The sequence below is a fragment of the Mastigoproctus giganteus genome, chromosome 8 (assembly GCF_048544385.1).
Source record: "Mastigoproctus giganteus isolate SK-2022 chromosome 8, ASM4854438v1, whole genome shotgun sequence".
Lineage (NCBI taxonomy): Eukaryota > Metazoa > Arthropoda > Arachnida > Uropygi > Thelyphonidae > Mastigoproctus > Mastigoproctus giganteus.
The window spans coordinates 60,665,933-60,684,005 of record NC_143582.1 but is presented as its reverse complement, the minus strand read 5'-3'; the positions used below and the strand labels follow the sequence as shown (position 1 = coordinate 60,684,005).

The 18,073-nt window shown below is 37.4% G+C and overlaps 1 protein-coding gene across 1 annotated transcript in view; it reads left to right on the top strand.

The window, feature by feature from the left end:
- The window catches only part of LOC150081563 (proto-oncogene tyrosine-protein kinase ROS-like), a 356,247-nt gene that overhangs the window by 131,372 nt on the left and 206,802 nt on the right, over positions 1–18,073 (top strand). The window contains exons 16-17 of the mRNA XM_090380246.1: positions 17,245–17,420; positions 17,521–17,659. Of these exons, the coding sequence (XP_090236372.1) occupies positions 17,245–17,420; positions 17,521–17,659 (315 nt within the window). The remainder of the gene's footprint in view (positions 1–17,244; positions 17,421–17,520; positions 17,660–18,073) is intronic.

Here is an 18,073-nt window from a genome sequence, read left to right as displayed (position 1 = left end):
GGGGCAGTTGTCCTCTGACTCACAGCCTTATAAAATGCACTGTTTGCTTGATGTTTGCAGAGCAATCGGGTACGGGACATGATACTGCCAAGGGGGATGTCTTTGTGTGTGCGCGATGCAAGGAGTGTATCGATATCAGGCAACAACTCGGCGTTCTTGTGGGCCTATATGAGAGCTTGAAGGACAGGGTGGATGCCCTCGAAGAAACTAAATTGAGGGGCCCATCAAGCTCTCAGCTGCCCACATTAACGCCAGAGCTTGCACTTGGGCATCGCGTGACACAGAGACAACCCCCAAGGCAGAATGCGCTGGTCCCGAAGGAACTAGTAGTTGTTCGTGACTCTATTGTCAGGGAAACGGGGAACATGCTTTGTAAAAAAGATAGGTGGAACAGGACCAGGGTATGTCTGCCAGGGGCAAAGGTTGATGACGTTGTAGAGCGAATATCATCTTTTAAGGGCACAAAAGGTGATATAGTTGTACACGTTGGCACTAATAATATTAAGAGTAGGAGACCGGCAGAATTACTTAACAAGTACAGGTCACTGTTGAACAAAAGCCGAGAATTAGGGTTGAATTTGAAAGTGTCTGCAATTCTGCCCAGACACGATAGGAGGGAGTATATGATGAGAGCCTTGTCGATCAATTCGGCCCTGGAAAGATTGTGCAAGGCTCAAGGGGTAGAATTTTTTTCAGCCTGGACTGTACTTGTTAACAGGAGAGATTGCTTCTACAGGGATGGGATACACTTAAATAGAAAGGGTGCAAGAATATTTGCTGATGCTATCGAGGCAGTGTTAGGTGGGTCGGAAAACTGCTAGCTTGGGGGGAGACAAAGACCAATAGATTGACAGTAGCCACTGGCAGAGGTGAAAGAGATTCTTGCACTGCTTCTATTAGAATGAGCAGAAGCCTGAAAAACAAGATGCATGGTATTTCAGAGACTGCTGGGAGCCATTGCGGTACAAGTAAACACATGGGTTGTGTTAGGGTAGCTAAGAATAGAAACAGGTGCAGGTATACGTGTGTGTACACCAATGCTAGGAGTTTAGTAAATAAATTTGATGAATTTGAGGTATTGCTCAAAACATGAAAGGCAGATATTGTTGGGATATCAGAGACGTGGTGTCACACAGATATAAGGGATGCGGAACTGCAATTTGGGGAGTACAACGTCTACAGAAAGGATAGACAGGATAGGAAGGGGGGAGGGGTTATGCTATTAGTTAAGAAAAACATAAAAACCAAGGAAGTGAAGCCAGTCGACTTCGCTGGACAGTGCAGTGTTGAGTCAGTTTGGTGTGACATAAGCATTGGGAGATCAAAATTGAGAGTAGGAGTGTGCTATAGGCCTAATGACTCTGATGAGTATAATAAGGAACTGTACAGGCAAATTGAGTTGGCCAGTAAATCAGAGAGTCTTATAATGGGAGATTTTAATTTCCCAGATATTGACTGGAATTTGGGGGCTGGTTACTCACGCACTAGCAGGGTTTTTTTTTGTGGATTTATTGGATGATTGTTTTCTACATCAGCATGTTCGGGAGGCAACTAGAGGGAGTAATACTCTTGATTTGATTATCAGCAGTGATTCTTCATGCATTCAGAATCTGCAGATAAATGAACCACTAGGTGGCAGTGATCACAGTGTGCTGAAGTGGGATTTACTCAAAGAGGTAACTACCATTAGGGGTAAAGGGAAGGGTTATTGCTTCCGTAAAGGCGACTACGATGGACTGAGACAGTATTTAAATTCTATACAGTGGGACCAACTGATGATGTTACCAACAGCAAATTCAAAATGGGAAGCATTCAAAGAACTTATCTTGGAAGCTACTAGGCTTTACATACCAACTAAGAAATATTGTTCAAGGTTTAGGCCAAAATGGATGTCAGATGAACTAATGAGGCATATGGCAGAGAAGAAAAATGCATGGGATACTTACAAATTAACACATGACACAGAAGCCTATGATAGATACAAGTTGATATGCAACCAAGTTACAAAGGAGGTTAGGCAGGCAAAGGCAGATTAAGAGAAATCCTTGGCAAGGGATGCAAAGAAAAACAGCAAAGAGTTCTTTACTTATGTTAACTCTAGAAGGAAGGGGATGAATCAGATTGGTCCACTTGATATTGATGGGTCAACTGTTGATGATCCTGCTCAGGTAGCTAACAAACTAAATGAATATTTTGCATTGACATTCACACATGAGGAGTTATTCAGCAAGGGGAATGCCAGAGGTGTATTCAACTCTAGCAGTAAGCTACAGAATCTTGAAATAACTGGGAGTAAAGTGGAGGAGAATCTGTTGAAAATAAACACAAGAAAGGCACCCGGGGTGGATGGGATCTATCCAGTTATATTAAAGGAGGCAGCAAAGGAAGTAAGCAAACCCTTAGCCATAATTATGAGAGCTTCCTTGGACTCAGGGGAGGTACCCATAGACTGGAAATGTGCAAATGTGACCCCAATTCACAAAGGAGGATCAAAGGCTGACACAAGTAATTATAGACCTGTGAGCTTAACTTCTGTTCCAGGAAAATTAATGGAGGCACTGGGTAAAGAAACACTGCAGGATCATTTAGACAAGACTTCAGTTATAGCTCAGACACAGCATGGTTTTGTTAAGGGGAAGTCTTGCCTGACCAACTTGATTGGATACTATGATGCAGTCACAAAAGAACTGGATGCAGGGAATAACTTTGATATTATATATTTGGATCTTAGAAAGGCTTTTGATACTGTTGCACATGGAAGACTGCTACACAAATTGGAGCAGTGTGACATTGGAGGCAAATTGCTGCTATGGATAAAGAGGTGGTTGATGGGGAGAAGACAGAGAGTGGTAATCAATGGACACTGCTCATCGTGGACTAATGTTATTAGTGGAGTCCCTCAGGGCTCAGTGTTGGGTCCATTATTGTTTTCTGTATTTATAAATGATATTGATGATGGTATATCAAGCTTAATGTCCAAGTTTGCAGACGATACAAAGGTTGGCAGGGTTGTCAAGGACACTACTGACACTGTGCTCCTGCAACAGGATCTGGAAAGGTTGAGCAGATGGGCTGAGAGGTGGCAAATGAAGTTTAACATTGACAAATGTAAAGTACTACACATGGGAAACAGCAACCCCAGAGCAACGTATCAACTCTGTGGTACTACACTGACAGTGGTAGAGAATGAAAGGGACTTGGGGGTGGTTGTGCAGGCAGATATGAAGTTCTCTGAGCAGTGCAGACGGGCTGCAAGGGTAGCTCATGGAGTATTGTCAATGATATACAGGAATTTTTCCAGCAGGGATAAGGAGGTGATTATTCCATTGTATTAGGCAATGGTCAGGCCACACCTAGAGTACTGTATACAGGTCTGGAAGCCTCATATCAAGAAGGATGTAGAGCTGCTGGAACGAGTACAGAGAAGGGCAACAAGATTAGTGAATGGAACAAAGGGGTGCTCTTACGAAGAAAGGCTTAAGTTTTGCAAATTACAGTGTCTTGAGACTAGGCACCAGCGAGGTGATCTGATAGAGGTGTATAAAGCCTTGAATGGTTTAAACATGCTCAATGCTGATGGGATTCTTCCTCTAGCTCAGAAAAATCACCTGAGAGGGCATAAATTCAAATTGAGGAAAGACAGATGTAGGATAGATGTGCGGAAATTTGCCTTTAGCCAGCGGGTGGTTGGTTGGTGGAACAGACTTCCATCCCTTGTGGTGGAGGTTGATAGCCTATATAAGTTTAAGGCTCAGCTGGACAGGTATTTTGAACGAACAGAGGGGTGAAGTGGAAGTGGGGGTTTTTTTTTTTTTTGGCTGATGCTGCATAAGCTTGCTTTCTTGCATCAAATGCCTCTACTAATGCTAATGCTATATAGTATATAATAATATACAGGTAGTTCCCGACTTTACGAGTTAATTCATTCCTAGCACGCACTCGTAAAGCTAAAACTCATAAAGCAGGAATTTATTTCCCATTGACATAACAGGGGTTGCATTCTTAACAATGAAATTTTCCATAGTAATGTTAAATAAAGGTCAAAAAACAATAGTTTGTACTTAAAAACAATGATTTATTTATCCAAAGAAACAAAAACATAACCTTTAAAATCAAGCAAATTATAATAATAAAAAAATTATTTATATCATATAAATGTTAGACTGTTTATTCTTCATCATCATCGACTAAATGCACACTTGGTAATGGTTTATCACTCATTGTTGGCTCAGCACCAGTTGTTAGTTTGTTGGAAGCACAAAGAGTCGTCTTCTTCAAAAATCTTCAAGAGCCATTTGTTTCCTAAACAATCTTTTCTTTTCTTTATAAATTTCTCAGTGGCATGCATAAGCATTTTTTTAAATCTGTAGCAACTTTTCTATGCTTGAAATTTGAATCTTGTGACTTGAAAATTTCAGTTGCTTTTTCTGTGTTAGCATTAGCATTAGCATTAGTAGAGGCATTTGATGCAAGAAAGCAAGCTTATGCAGCATCAGCCAAAAAAAAAAAAAAAAAAAAAACCCACTTCCACTTCACCCCTCTGTTCGTTCAAAATACCTGTCCAGCTGAGCCTTAAACTTATTTATGCTATCAACCTCCACCACAAGGGATGGAAGTCTGTTCCACCAACCAACCACCCGCTGGCTAAAGGCAAATTTCCGCACATCTATCCTACATCTGTCTTTCCTCAATTTGAATTTATGCCCTCTCAGGTGATTTTTCTGAGCTAGAGGAAGAATCCCATCAGCATTGAGCATGCTTAAACCATTCAAGGCTTTATACACCTCTATCAGATCACCTCGCTGGTGCCTAGTCTCCAGACACTGTAATTTGCAAAACTTAAACCTTTCTTCGTAAGAGCACCCCTTTGTTCCATTCACTAATCTTGTTGCCCTTCTCTGTACTCGTTCCAGCAGCTCTACATCCTTCTTGATATGAGGCTTCCAGACCTGTATACAGTACTCTAGGTGTGGCCTGACCATTGCCTTATACAATGGAATAATCACCTCCTTATCCCTGCTGGAAAAATTCCTGTATATCATTGACAATACTCCATGAGCTACCCTTTCAGCCCGTCTGCACTGCTCAGAGAACTTCATATCTGCCTGCACAACCATCCCCAAGTCCCTTTCATTCTCTACCACTGTCAGTGTAGTACCACAGAGTTGATACGTTGCTCTGGGGTTGCTGTTTCCCATGTGTAGTATTTTACATTTGTCAATGTTAAACTTCATTTGCCACCTCTCAGCCCATCTGCTCAACCTTTCCAGATCCTGTTGCAGCAGCACAGTGTCAGTAGTGTCCTTGACAACCCTGCCAACCTTTGTATCGTCTGCAAACTTGGACATTAAGCTTGATATACCATCATCAATATCATTTATAAATACAGAAAACAATAATGGACCCAACACTGAGCCCTGAGGGACTCCACTAATAACATTAGTCCACGATGAGCAGTGTCCATTGATTACCACTCTCTGTCTTCTCCCCCTCAACCACCTCTTTATCCATAGCAGCAATTTGCCTCCAATGTCACACTGCTCCAATTTGTGTAGCAGTCTTCCATGCGCAACAGTATCAAAAGCCTTTCTAAGATCCAAGTATATATATCAAAGTTATTCCCTGCATCCAGTTCTTTTGTGACTGCATCATAGTATCCAATCAAGTTGGTCAGGCAAGACTTTCCCTTAACAAAACCATGCTGTGTCTGAGCTATAACTGAAGTCTTGTCTAAATGATCCTGCAGTGCTTCTTTAACCAGTGCCTCCATTAATTTTCCTGGAACAGAAGTTAAGCTCACAGGTCTATAATTACTTGTGTCAGCCTTTGATCCTCCTTTGTGAATTGGGGTCACATTTGCACATTTCCAGTCTATGGGTACCTCCCCTGAGTCCAAGGAAGCTCTCATAATTATGGCTAAGGGTTTGCTTACTTCCTTTGCTGCCTCCTTTAATATAACTGGATAGATCCCATCCACCCCGGGTGCCTTTCTTGTGTTTATCTTCAACAGTTTCTCCTCCACTTTACTCCCAGTTATTTCAAGATTCTGTAGCTTACTGCTAGAGTTGAATACACCTCTGGCATTCCCCTTGCTGAATAACTCCTCATGTGTGAATGTCAATGCAAAATATTCATTTAGTTTGTTAGCTACCTGAGCAGGATCATCAACAGTTGACCCATCAATATCAAGTGGATCAATCTGATTCATCCCCTTCCTTCTAGAGTTTACATAAGTAAAGAACTCTTTGCTGTTTTTCTTTGCATCCCTTGCCAAGGATTTCTCGTAATCTGCCTTCGCCTGCCTAACCTCCTTTGTAACTTGGTTGCATATCAACTTGTATCTATCATTGGCTTCTGTGTCATGTGTTAATTTGTAAGTATCCCATGCATTTTTCTTCTCTGCCATATGCCTCATTAGTTCATCTGACATCCATTTTGGCCTAAACCTTGAACAATATTTCTTAGTTGGTATGTAAAGCCTAGTAGCTTCCATGATAAGTTCTTTGAATGCTTCCCATTTTGAATTTGCTGTTGGTAACATCATCAGTTGGTCCCACTGTATAGAATTTAAATACTGTCTCAGTCCATCGTAGTCGCCTTTACGGAAGCAATAACCCTTCCCTTTACCCCTAATGGCAGTTACCTCTTTGAGTAAATCCCACTTCAGCACACTGTGATCACTGCCACCTAGTGGTTCATTTATCTGCAGATTCTTAATGCATGAAGAATCACTGCTGATAATCAAATCAAGAGTATTACTCCCTCTAGTTGCCTCCCGAACATGCTGATGTAGAAAACAATCATCCAATAATCCACAAAAGCCCTGTTAGTGTGTGAGTAACCAGCCCCCAAATTCCAGTCAATATCTGGGAAATTAAAATCTCCCATTATAAGACTCTCTGATTTACTGCCCACTCAATTTGCCTGTACAGTTCCTTATTATACTCATCAGAGTCATTAGGCCTATAGCACACTCCTACTCTCAATTTTGATCTCCCAATGCTTATGTCACACCAAACTGACTCAACACTGCACTGTCCAGCGATGTCGACTGGCTTCACTTCCTTGGTTTTTATGTGTTTCTTAACTAATAGCATAACCCCTCCCCCCCTTCCTATCCTGTCTATCCTTTCTGTAGACGTTGTACTCCCCAAATTGCAGTTCTGCATCCCTTATATCTGTGTGACACCACGTCTCTGATATCCCAACAATATCTGCCTTTGATGTTTTGAGCAATACCTCAAATTCATCAAATTTATTTACTAAACTCCTACCATTGGTGTACATGCAAGTATACCTGCACCTGTTTCTATTCTTACCGTGTGAAAAACTTCATCAAGTCCCTTGAGAGTGAAGGAATGAACAGGAGTTTCAGCTGTGAAACCTTCTTCTTCCCCAGCTTCTTCACATTTTGCCATTTCAATGAGGTCTTCATTTGTGAGCTCTCCATTGTGTGTTTGAAGCAGATCAGTTATGTCAGTTGTATAAACCTCAAGCTGCAATTGGTTAGCAACATTTACAACTACTTCTGTTTCATTTTGTACAATCTCTGCCAATTCTTGAAATCCTTCAACATTATCAATAAACTGATGATAGAGTTTATTCCAAACACACTTCATGTTCTCTGTAATTTTTTCCCATGCTTGTTTTGTTATTTTGGTTGCATCTAAACTATGGAATACTTTCCAAAATTCTTTAAGAGTTGGACCTCCCTCCTTATCCCTGCTTGGACAAATGCTCACATAGTAGTACTGTATTGTATAGCTATGCGCATGATTTAAAATGCCATATTTATGAATGTTTAACATTTATTTATTACAAATAATGTTCATATTTTCAATTTTATTGATAATTAAAAAAAAGAACTTGTGAACCCAGGAACTCATAAAGCAAAAACTCGTAAAGTGGGAACTGCCTGTATACTGTAGTATATACTGTATACAATATTCATAATAATATATATTGTAGTAATGCCGGGATATGAAAAATTAAATTAACATGTTCAAGAGAGATAGGGGAAATTGAAAGGGGGAGATGGGGAATCATACTTCTTTTCAAAAGCTCTTGAAACGTGAACAGACTGTTCTTAGAATCACATCAGGTTTAGTGCGATGTTGAATGACTTTCAATAGAGGGAAGGTGTTAGGGATCTAGGTGGCTAGGCAGGCATGTGGTTTCTTGTCTGTGATCTATAGGACCTTTATAAGTAAGAAGAAGGTTGTCAATGTCACCATGTCATCAAACAAGTTCTGTGGAGTGTGGTAAAAATCTCTTTAGACAGCTTGAATGGACAAGTAAGTGCTATTTCCTTAGTATGGAGCAACTTCAACCTACCTCTTATAGCAGTGATTTCCAACCTGTAGGTCTCCATTAGCTTAGCTTATTTAAGGATTGTGATAGTATATTTCTATTATACCCATATTTATGTTATTTAATAAAATACTGATAAATAATATTTAATAAAATATTATTTAATTAATACTAACTATTTCACTGCATAAATTGCAACAATTAATATATGCAGTAACAAACTTATGCTACTTGTTGTATTTTTAGCTTAGCTTTTTGGAGGTAAATCATAATAAGTTGGCATTAGCACAGTCTTTACACTTTTTTATTAGTAACGCAGCAATCTAATGTTTGCTCTACACAGTATTACTTATGCAAATGTTTTTTTTTATTAATTCAGCCATGGCCAGATTTAGACATGATAAGGTCCTATGCTGAACATTTGAGGAGGCTCCATGGTACGTAATTATGCATTTTTAGCTTCATAAAAGTAAACAGGGAGGCCTCTCAACTTGCGAGGTCCCAAAGACTTGGCTTAGTTGGCTTATGCTTAAATCCAGCTCAAATACAACAGAGTATTGTAAATTTTACTTTGCTCTTTATTTGAAAAATTAATTCAGCAAAAAGAAGATACATTGACAAATACAACAAGTATATATTTACTTTGATAATAACAGCAGAGGTGGAAGTATTGCAAGGTGTCATATGCATGGAGATTCTTTCCAGTGAATTGCTGAAACCAAATGAATGCAAAATCATATAAATACTAAACATGATCAGTTTAAAAAGAGTGATATACATTTCTTTTTCTTTGGGGTAATAATGAAATAGCCTTCTTAATGCATTTCACGTCAATTTTTTAAAAAAATTGGGAGGACTCCCTTTCTCATATTTGAATTGATTTGGGTTGTGAAGCTTACTGAATTGTTCAAAATGGGAACTGCTGCCTTTATAGATTGCAAATCGTGGAATGTTTTTTTTTTTTGAGAAATGTGGATGATTGTTATTTATTCCAATTTGTACAAGGGGCACTAATATCCTCTTACCTGGTTCTTATTAACAATCTAAACTACATCAAATGTTTGACATTGTAGGAACCAATATAGCATGTAGTGACCACAATGTCATAAAATGGGTTAGATTCAAAGAAATTTTTATTATCAGAGAGGAAGGTGTGGTCTTCAGTTTCAAAAGAAGGTCTTGTTGTTGATTGAGGTACTTCTTAGGCTTTCTTAATTGAAGAAAGCTGTAGGTTGTTGGATACAAGTTCATTATGGAAAGTATTCAAGTGATTTATTCTGAAGGTCACAAGCTTTTGTTCTGCTGGAGGAGTTCTGTTGTTGTTATTTGGTTTTTAGGAGCATTAGCAACTAAGGCCATATTGCTCCGTAGATATGTGGCGGTCATTCCCTGACCTTTCCGCATCCTCCGTATTTGGTGGTCATGGGCTCAAACCCTGGTCTAATCAAGAAGTGTGCGCTACACACTGCCACTCCTGCCCACCTGGCTATGGAGGCACCTTGTGTATCTTAATTAGACAATCAATGCATCCAAATATTTTTGTATAAACCTGTTTTAAAATAGCAAATAAATAACAGTACAGTTGTTTACAAAAAAGTTTCCAAAGTTGACCAAAGTAGTTCATGCTGAAAAAAACACCAAAGAAGTTCCTAAGTAAAACAGAAAGACTAGAAGTTCCTAGGTAAAACAGAAAGACTAGAAGTCCCTAGATAAAATACACAAACTTGAGTAAGGACTGTGTTAAACAACTTATTTTTAAACCAAGTGGGTACAACCATTTGATTCTGGGTAGAACAGAAATTCTGGCTAATGTTGAAAAGAGGGGGTGGAGATGGAACTCAGAAACATAAAAATAAAAATTCTCAGGTTTAAAAAATTACTTCTAAGGAAGTAATTTTTGGCACTTGAATATAGCCACTAATGTAGCACAATTCTTCAATAATTATATGAATTTCAGGATTTGCCATTTTTTGCTTTGTTTTTTTTAAAGAATTTTTTTTTGGTTTCTGTTTTGATTAGATTTATTTTTATTCAAAATGAGTCTGAATTTTCATTTATTTTATTTGGTGTTTTCAAATTAGATTTAACAATTAAGATTTATTTGTTGCATTAATTCATGGGATTTATGGCATTTTTAAGTAATGATAGTTTTTTATTATCTTTTTTTAGTATGATTTTTCTTTTGCTTCCAAACTAAGTCCCCCTCCCCTTTTCAACATTACTTAAGATTTCAATTCTGCCTAGAAACAAATGGTTGTGCCCACCTGGTTTAAAAAGTTGTTTAATACAGCCTTTACTTCATGTCTTTCTATTATGCCTAGCTCTTCACTGATGAGGTGATAAAAAAAGTGCCAAAACTGCTATATGAAGAGTGGTCTTTGTTTTCATATGCTGGTCAATAGTCATCCTGTCATAGCCTGGATTAACTGGTGTTCCTTTGTTATTAGCAGATCTCATACTTGGTATTTCAATATATTATTTGCAATAATAATCAAATGAAGTCAAAATTGTTTAGCATTAGTATTAAAATGGCTAAATGATGTAAAAGAGAATGTTTTCTGCACCTGGCAAAAAATTCCAATCACTCATACTTTTTAAAAGCCAATATCAAATTCCACTTTGAGCTAACTAAATCTGCCTAGATCACCTTGATAAGTAATTTATTCCAATAACCTACAACACACTAACCAAAGGACCAGCCTTCCTGTAATTTTATGTCTCCTGGTTCTTGTTTCTCCTATCAGTGAAAATATGTTTCCTGCATTCATTTTACTTATCCCCTCCACAGCCTCATATACCTCAATCAAATTCTCCCTAAGATGTTTAATGGCAAAATATGCACCAACTAAGCCCTTCTTCACATGGACAAATTATTAGTTCTGCTTGCCCTCTTCTAAAGCCTCCCTGAAACTCTATGTCATTTTTTTAAGTGTGCCCTCCAGACCTGAATGCAATATTCTAAATGTGGTTTCACCATTATCTTATACACAGTGACAATGACAACCTTCTTCCTACTTATAAAGGTCCTAAAGATCATAAGAAACCACATGCCTGCCTAGCCTCATAGATTTCTACTTTTCAGGTTCATTTTGAAGCATTAAACTTTTACAACTTTTCAGACCATGTCTGTAACCAACATAACTCGTTCTGAGGAAACAAGAAGAACCGGTTATGATCATTAACCATCCTTATTACCTTTAAATCAGCATCAAACTTTGAAAGCTTCCTCTGAATTTCCATGTTAGTGCTATTAAGGAAGATTAGAAATTGGAGGGACCACAATACTGATACCAGAACGACACCACTCTCTATACCGGTTGTCCTCCCTGAGAATTGTCCATTTATGACTACCCAATGTTTCCTACTTTTAAGACCCCTATAAAAAAAAGGATTTTACCAATCCCAATTTGCTCCAGTTTTATATAATTGCTTTCCATGGGAACTGTATCAAAAGCTTTACTGATGCCAAGGAAAATAATTTTGAGGCTGTTTCTTGCATCCAACTGTTTAATGACTTTATCATAACAGTTGACCAGGTTAGTCAGGCAAGACTCCCCTTTCATGAACCCATGCTGTGATCCCTTAAGGACACATTCCTATCAAGAAGTTCCTGTACCACATCCTAAACCACAGACTCCATGCTCTTACATACTACTGAATTCAGACTCACTGGTTTGTAGCTGCTTATCACTGCTACAAACCTGTGAGTCTCTGTGGCTAGGAAAGACATTAGTAATCCAGTACAGGGAAGAGGGAGAGAACATCCTAGAGTCAAATGATGATCTCATTACCATTCCCAATGGAGCTGATGCACTCACATGCAGCCTTTTTTAGTATAAAATGTTTAGCTTTTCTGATAGACTCTTCTCCAAGTTTGCTATATAACTTTCTTTTCTCATCACTAGCTGTTTTCTTGTGGTTCAGTTTATTGTTGTTTGTTATTTGGTTTTTAGGAGCATTAGCAACTAAGGCCATATTGCTCCGGGATATGCGGTGGTCATTCCCTGACCTTTCCGCATCCTCCGTATTTGGTGGTTATGGGCTCGAACCCCGGTCTAATCAAGAAACCTTCCCACCTGGCTACGGAGGCACCTGTGGTTCAGTCTTCTAACTGTAAATATTACTGCAAAGTATGTATTCAACCAATTTCACACTTCTGTTGGGCTTTCTATGAGTATGATTCTTCCCTTTCAGACAAAGAAGCCTATCTGATTCACTCTCTTCTTTTTTTTATATTCACATATTAGTAGAACTCCATTGCCATTCTTAGCTCTCCTTGCTAGCGATTTCAGTTTTTGCCTATCTTACCCCATCAGTGGTTTTGAATAAGTATTTCACAACAGTCAGTAACTGTTTCATGCAAATTATTATTATTTTTTTTGCTCAATTAACCGTAGTTTCTATTTTCATCTATTTTTAAATTTTTCTTTTACAGAACTCCTTGGTGCCTCCGTAGCCAGGTGGGCAGGAGCAGCAGTGTGTAGCGCACACTTCTTGATTAGACCAGGGTTTGAGCCCGTGACCACCAAATATGGAGGATGCGGAAAGGTCAGGAAATGACCATCGCATATACCCGGAGCAATATGGCCTTAGTTGCTAATGCTCCTAAAAACCAGGCGCCTCTGTAGCCAGGTGGGAAGGAGCAGCAGTGCGTAGCACACGCTTCTTTATTACACCGGGTTTCGAGCCCGTCACCACCAAATACGAAGGATGCGGAAAGGTCAGGGATTGACCACCGCATATTCTCAGAGCAATATGGCCTTAGTTGCTAATGCTCCTAAAAACCAGGCGCCTCTGTAGCCAGGTGGGAAGGAGCAGCAGTGCGTAGCACACGCTTCTTTATTACACCAGGTTTCGAGCCCGTCACCACCAAATACGAAGGATGCGGAAAGGTCAGGGATTGACCACCGCATATTCTCAGAGCAATATGGCCTTAGTTGCTAATGCTCCTAAAAACCAAAACAACAACAACAACAACAGCTCCTAAAAACCAAATAACCAACCAACAAGATATACAAAAATAATATTTTAATCAGTTATTTTCAGGTTGCAATATCATCGAAAGCTTTTATTGTCATAAATAATAATCTACTGTGCTTTTAGTATTTTTTGCATGGGTTTTGATAAAAAAAAATGTCATTAGAGATGTTTGGATTCAGCTGATGTTAGAATAAGGGGAATTTCTGAATTATTCAAGATATTTTAGGCATCTTTTGATAAGGTGTGTGTGTGTGTGTGTGTGTGTGTGTGTGTGTGTGTGAGTGAGTGAGTGAGTGAGTGAGTGAGTGTGAAGAAGGGATTGATCAGGTATCATCATGAGAGATTACAGCACATTGCATTTGAGAAATATTTGAGTTGCTTTTGCTTTCAGGAAACTTCTTTAGTTATATAAAGATGTATGGACAGCAACTAAGAAGAATAGAGAAATAGTAATTATGTGATTGTAGAACATATCAAGTAGGCATCTTAGTAATAAATATTTATTGTGACATGTAATATAAGAAACATGATATAGAGCTATGTTAGACCTGTGCAAAAACTGCATGGGAGATATAATGTATAATCTATATGCCACACAGAGCTTCTGAAAAAAAAAATAACAAATGGATTTGAAATAGCAGAGATAGAGAGAGAGATTTGTGTTTTTAGGATATAGCATATAAATAGGGAAGCTGTTTTGAAGGAAGACGGTGCACTTTGATATGAGTTTGATGCTCACAGTTGTGTATTTTATTCAGAAGAAACATTACAGGAGAGCACCAGAAAGTCAACTCTAGTTCTTTTCACCCATTCCCATTAAAGTCCAGCCTCAAAGTATTAATGATTGAAACTATTAACAGAAGTCACTGATTAGTTTATCCCCTCTTCTTAAAAATGCAAAATATGTATCAGACTATAAGAGAGGAGAAAATGACAATAGCTGTGACTGCAAAAAAGTATTACAAGATTGCCTCTGACAAGATATGTTAGATTGTTGCTGCATTTATGGAAAAGAGAGAAAGAAAATCAGAGAAACATCAAAAATGTATGTTTACCAAACTCATAGAGACAAGGGAAATAGCATATTACCATTACTGGCATTGCAGAAATGGGCTAAAGAAATTACTAGGAATTAGGTTTGCCAAATTTTAAAGCAGGCCATACATCTAGGTCCATCATGTATGGTCCATCATATATTTATTTTTTATTTATTTTTTTGTTTGTTTTTTTGTTGTTTGTAGCAATTGTTTTCAGGTTGTTTTTTTTTTTTTTTTCAAAATTTTTCGTAGTAAATCCTTAATAATAATTAATATTTAGGTTAGGCTGCATCTTGAGTACTGCATATAGGTCTAAAGGCTTCATTTTAGGAAGATGTAGGTCTGCCAGAATGGGTGCAGAGAAGGGCAACAAGATTGGTGAAGGGAACGAAAGGGTGGTATTACAGACAGGCTTCAGTTCTGCAAATTTCCATGTCTGGAGACTATGCACCTGTGTGGTGATCTGATTGAGGTATTTAAGGCTTTAAATGGATTGAGCAAGCTCAATGCTGATGGCATTCTTCCTCTTGCTCAGACTACACATATGTGGGGGGGGGGAATAAATTCATATTGAGGAAGGATAGTTATAGAATAAATGTGTAGGTTTGCTGTTAGCCAGCGGTTGGTTGATTGTTGGAACAAACCTCCATCTGCTGTTGTAGATGTCATGGATGTGGGCAGTTCAAATAAATTCAAGGAAGAACTAGACAAATTATTGGAGGGGGTGGACAGCTGATGTGGGAGGGTTTTTTTTTTTTTTCCTTTCTTGGCTGTTGCTATATCTTGCATCATATGCTACCACTATTAAATCATTATAAAAGAGCAAAATATAAAATTTTGTGACAATCCATTGGTACAATTTTAATAAAATTTGGGGTTGCTCAACAAATCTTTCTAAAAGAGCCAAATATAAAATTTCCTGAAAATCAATACAATGGGAATCATTTTATTACATGAGTATAGGGAAGGAATAATAATTACCCGATTGGTCTGATAATAATTACCAGTTGGTCTGATTTTAATGAAATTTGGAATGGCATGAGAAATTTTTTAAAAGCTCCAAATGTAAAATATAATGAAAATCTGACCACTGGAAGTTGAACTGTTACAATTCAGATGGACAGAGAGCTGGATGGATGGACATGATGAAGACAGTAGGTGCACTATGCATATAAGGTAATGTGCCTAAAAATAAAATGCTTTCAGAAAATCCAAGATTGAGTTATTTTTTAGTATTGGAAAATTGGTTTTATCTTTTTCTTTTATCTGGTGCAATTTTTGGTTTTAGGAAATTTAACCCATGAGTCATCTTCTGTCCCCCTTCCCCCACACATATAACTTGTATGGAAATGCAGAACTTTTTGCACTGTAGTAGAGCCAAAATCTAAATCTGAAATCACCTCAGAAAAAGCTCAAGCTATTTTGCTATTTTTACAGTATGCCTCTTTTTTGATTAAAATTAATGATCCATTGAATATTCTTTCATGTAGCTTGCCTCCTTATATACCATTTGGTGTTATTAGCTATGGATGTAAAAATGCTTAATACAAACATGTATTAAACATGCTTTGTTATATTTGAAATGAGCATTAAAGAAACAGAAAAAAACTTCAAGATAAAATGTCTAAGGAAAATAAACCTGACAAGATGGACAGAGAGGAAGACAAATGAACAAGTCAGTTGGAAATATAATATAAGAGAGACAGAGATAGCTTCAGAAGATTAAACCAGAATGCCCAAGAACTAGGTGGATTGCTACTATTAAGAATAAGTCTGAATTTTGAACATGCAGAGAACTTCTGCTGGCAGTAACGTACAGAAGGATATAGATGCTCTTCGCCCATGAGGGACAACCTGTATGCAGGGGAAGAGGATGAGTGAGCGAGTGAGTGATCCATAAATTATTAATTGTAATCATAATAAGATTTTTTAAAAACATAATTATAGGAACATCAACATTACTTGGTTGGTTATGTAAAGTTTATAATAGCTATATGAAATTTTTAAAAGAATTAAGACTTTTGTAAAGAAGTGGAATACTATTTCAATGCAGGTATTAAAACAGATTTAGGAAATAGTGCTAGTTTTAGAACATAAAGCAGAATAGTTTTATTTACTAAAATTCTTTCAGTACTTGTGTTTAAAAAGTATCTCACTTCTTTATAAATTGCTGCAATGTGCCAGTGCAACTCAGTAATAGAGGTTTTATTACAGATAATGAGAGTTTTCTTCTGCTCATCACTTTGCTGCATGTTTACATTTGATACATTTATTTACTGTGTGACACAAGGTTGCTAATTGAGGATACAGTTGTCTTATGAGAGAGTCATATAGCCCTAGAACTGGTCACAACAGTGCGTTTAAGTTTTTTAATGAATAATGAATTAATTTTATCTTATTTGATTAGAAATTATATTAGTAACTTTTGATTGACTTCTGGAAAAGCAATCATTTCTAAAGAATGTAAGCCAAGCTCTGTCACTGGAGGGACGGGACAAGAGGGTGCTCATAGAGTAAAGACATACATAACGTAAAGTAGCATTATTTTCTAAAAAAAAGTAAAGGCCTTAGAATAAGTTATGCTTATTCTATAATTCATTTACAATTACCCACATTAATGGTTTAGAGTGATAGTAATGATGTTAAAATGAAGGATAATTCAGTGTAACTGATTGTATAATTAATGCTGGGATAATTATTATGAGTTTTTTTGGGCTGGCTGATCCTTGGGTAGCATATGTAAATGCTGGTGACCATATTAAGAGATAGAATCCATATCCTGCCACAAGAATTGTATAACCTTTTGTCTTCCTTTGTAGGTATAAAAATAAATTTATATTATATATTTATTTTTCTGTAATTGAGTTTATGAATTATTCTGTCAGGAATTTGGAATTTATTCAGTATTTTTTATTAGATGATGAAAGACTATCCTCTGTCAATGTAGTTCCTGACGCTATACTAGAAAAAAATATTGCTGTAGAGGGAACATGGGATAACTTCAACATTACTTGGTTACCTGCATACAGAGTTACTTATGGAACTGTTTTTTATGAAATGAAGGTTGATGATGGTCATGAAGTATATACCATAGTAAGTTTATGAATAAATACTTCTATACTAAAGTTCAGAAACCCTGCTTCACTTCAAATTTAAGTTATTCTCAACTAACCTATAGTTATTATTCTTTCAGGTTACAGAAGAATCTACTTTTGTTTATCCATCTTTAAGACTTCTTTCACCTTATACACCTCTTATATTAGCAATACGAGTTTATACATTCTGGGCATCTTCAAGACAAACTCTTGTTACAATTCATTCACCCATGTCTGGTAAGTGAATTTTTCTTGCTTTAATGTATAGTTCAAATTAAGAATACTATTTGTTTTGGAATCTTATGTGAGGTGCTATCCAAAAGTAATGGGAATGGTCACACAATGTTGCTATCAATAATGGTATGAATTTTTCCATTGGGTAGTGGTAAAATATACCTTCATGTGGTAGCTTGCCTCCTTGTATGTCATTCGATGTTGCATTAGTCACTGGTGTGAAGCTGTTTAATGTACACAAGTATAACCTGCTTTGTGATTTTTTAAAATGAGTAATTAAAAAAGAAAAAAGCATTTGTATAGAGTTTTCTTTCAAGTTTAGTAGAGCTGCTTCAGAAGCACATGATGTGCTGTGAACAGATTATGGAAGAGGCTTTATCAAGAGCAGAAACATTTGGATGATTTTCAAGGTTCAAA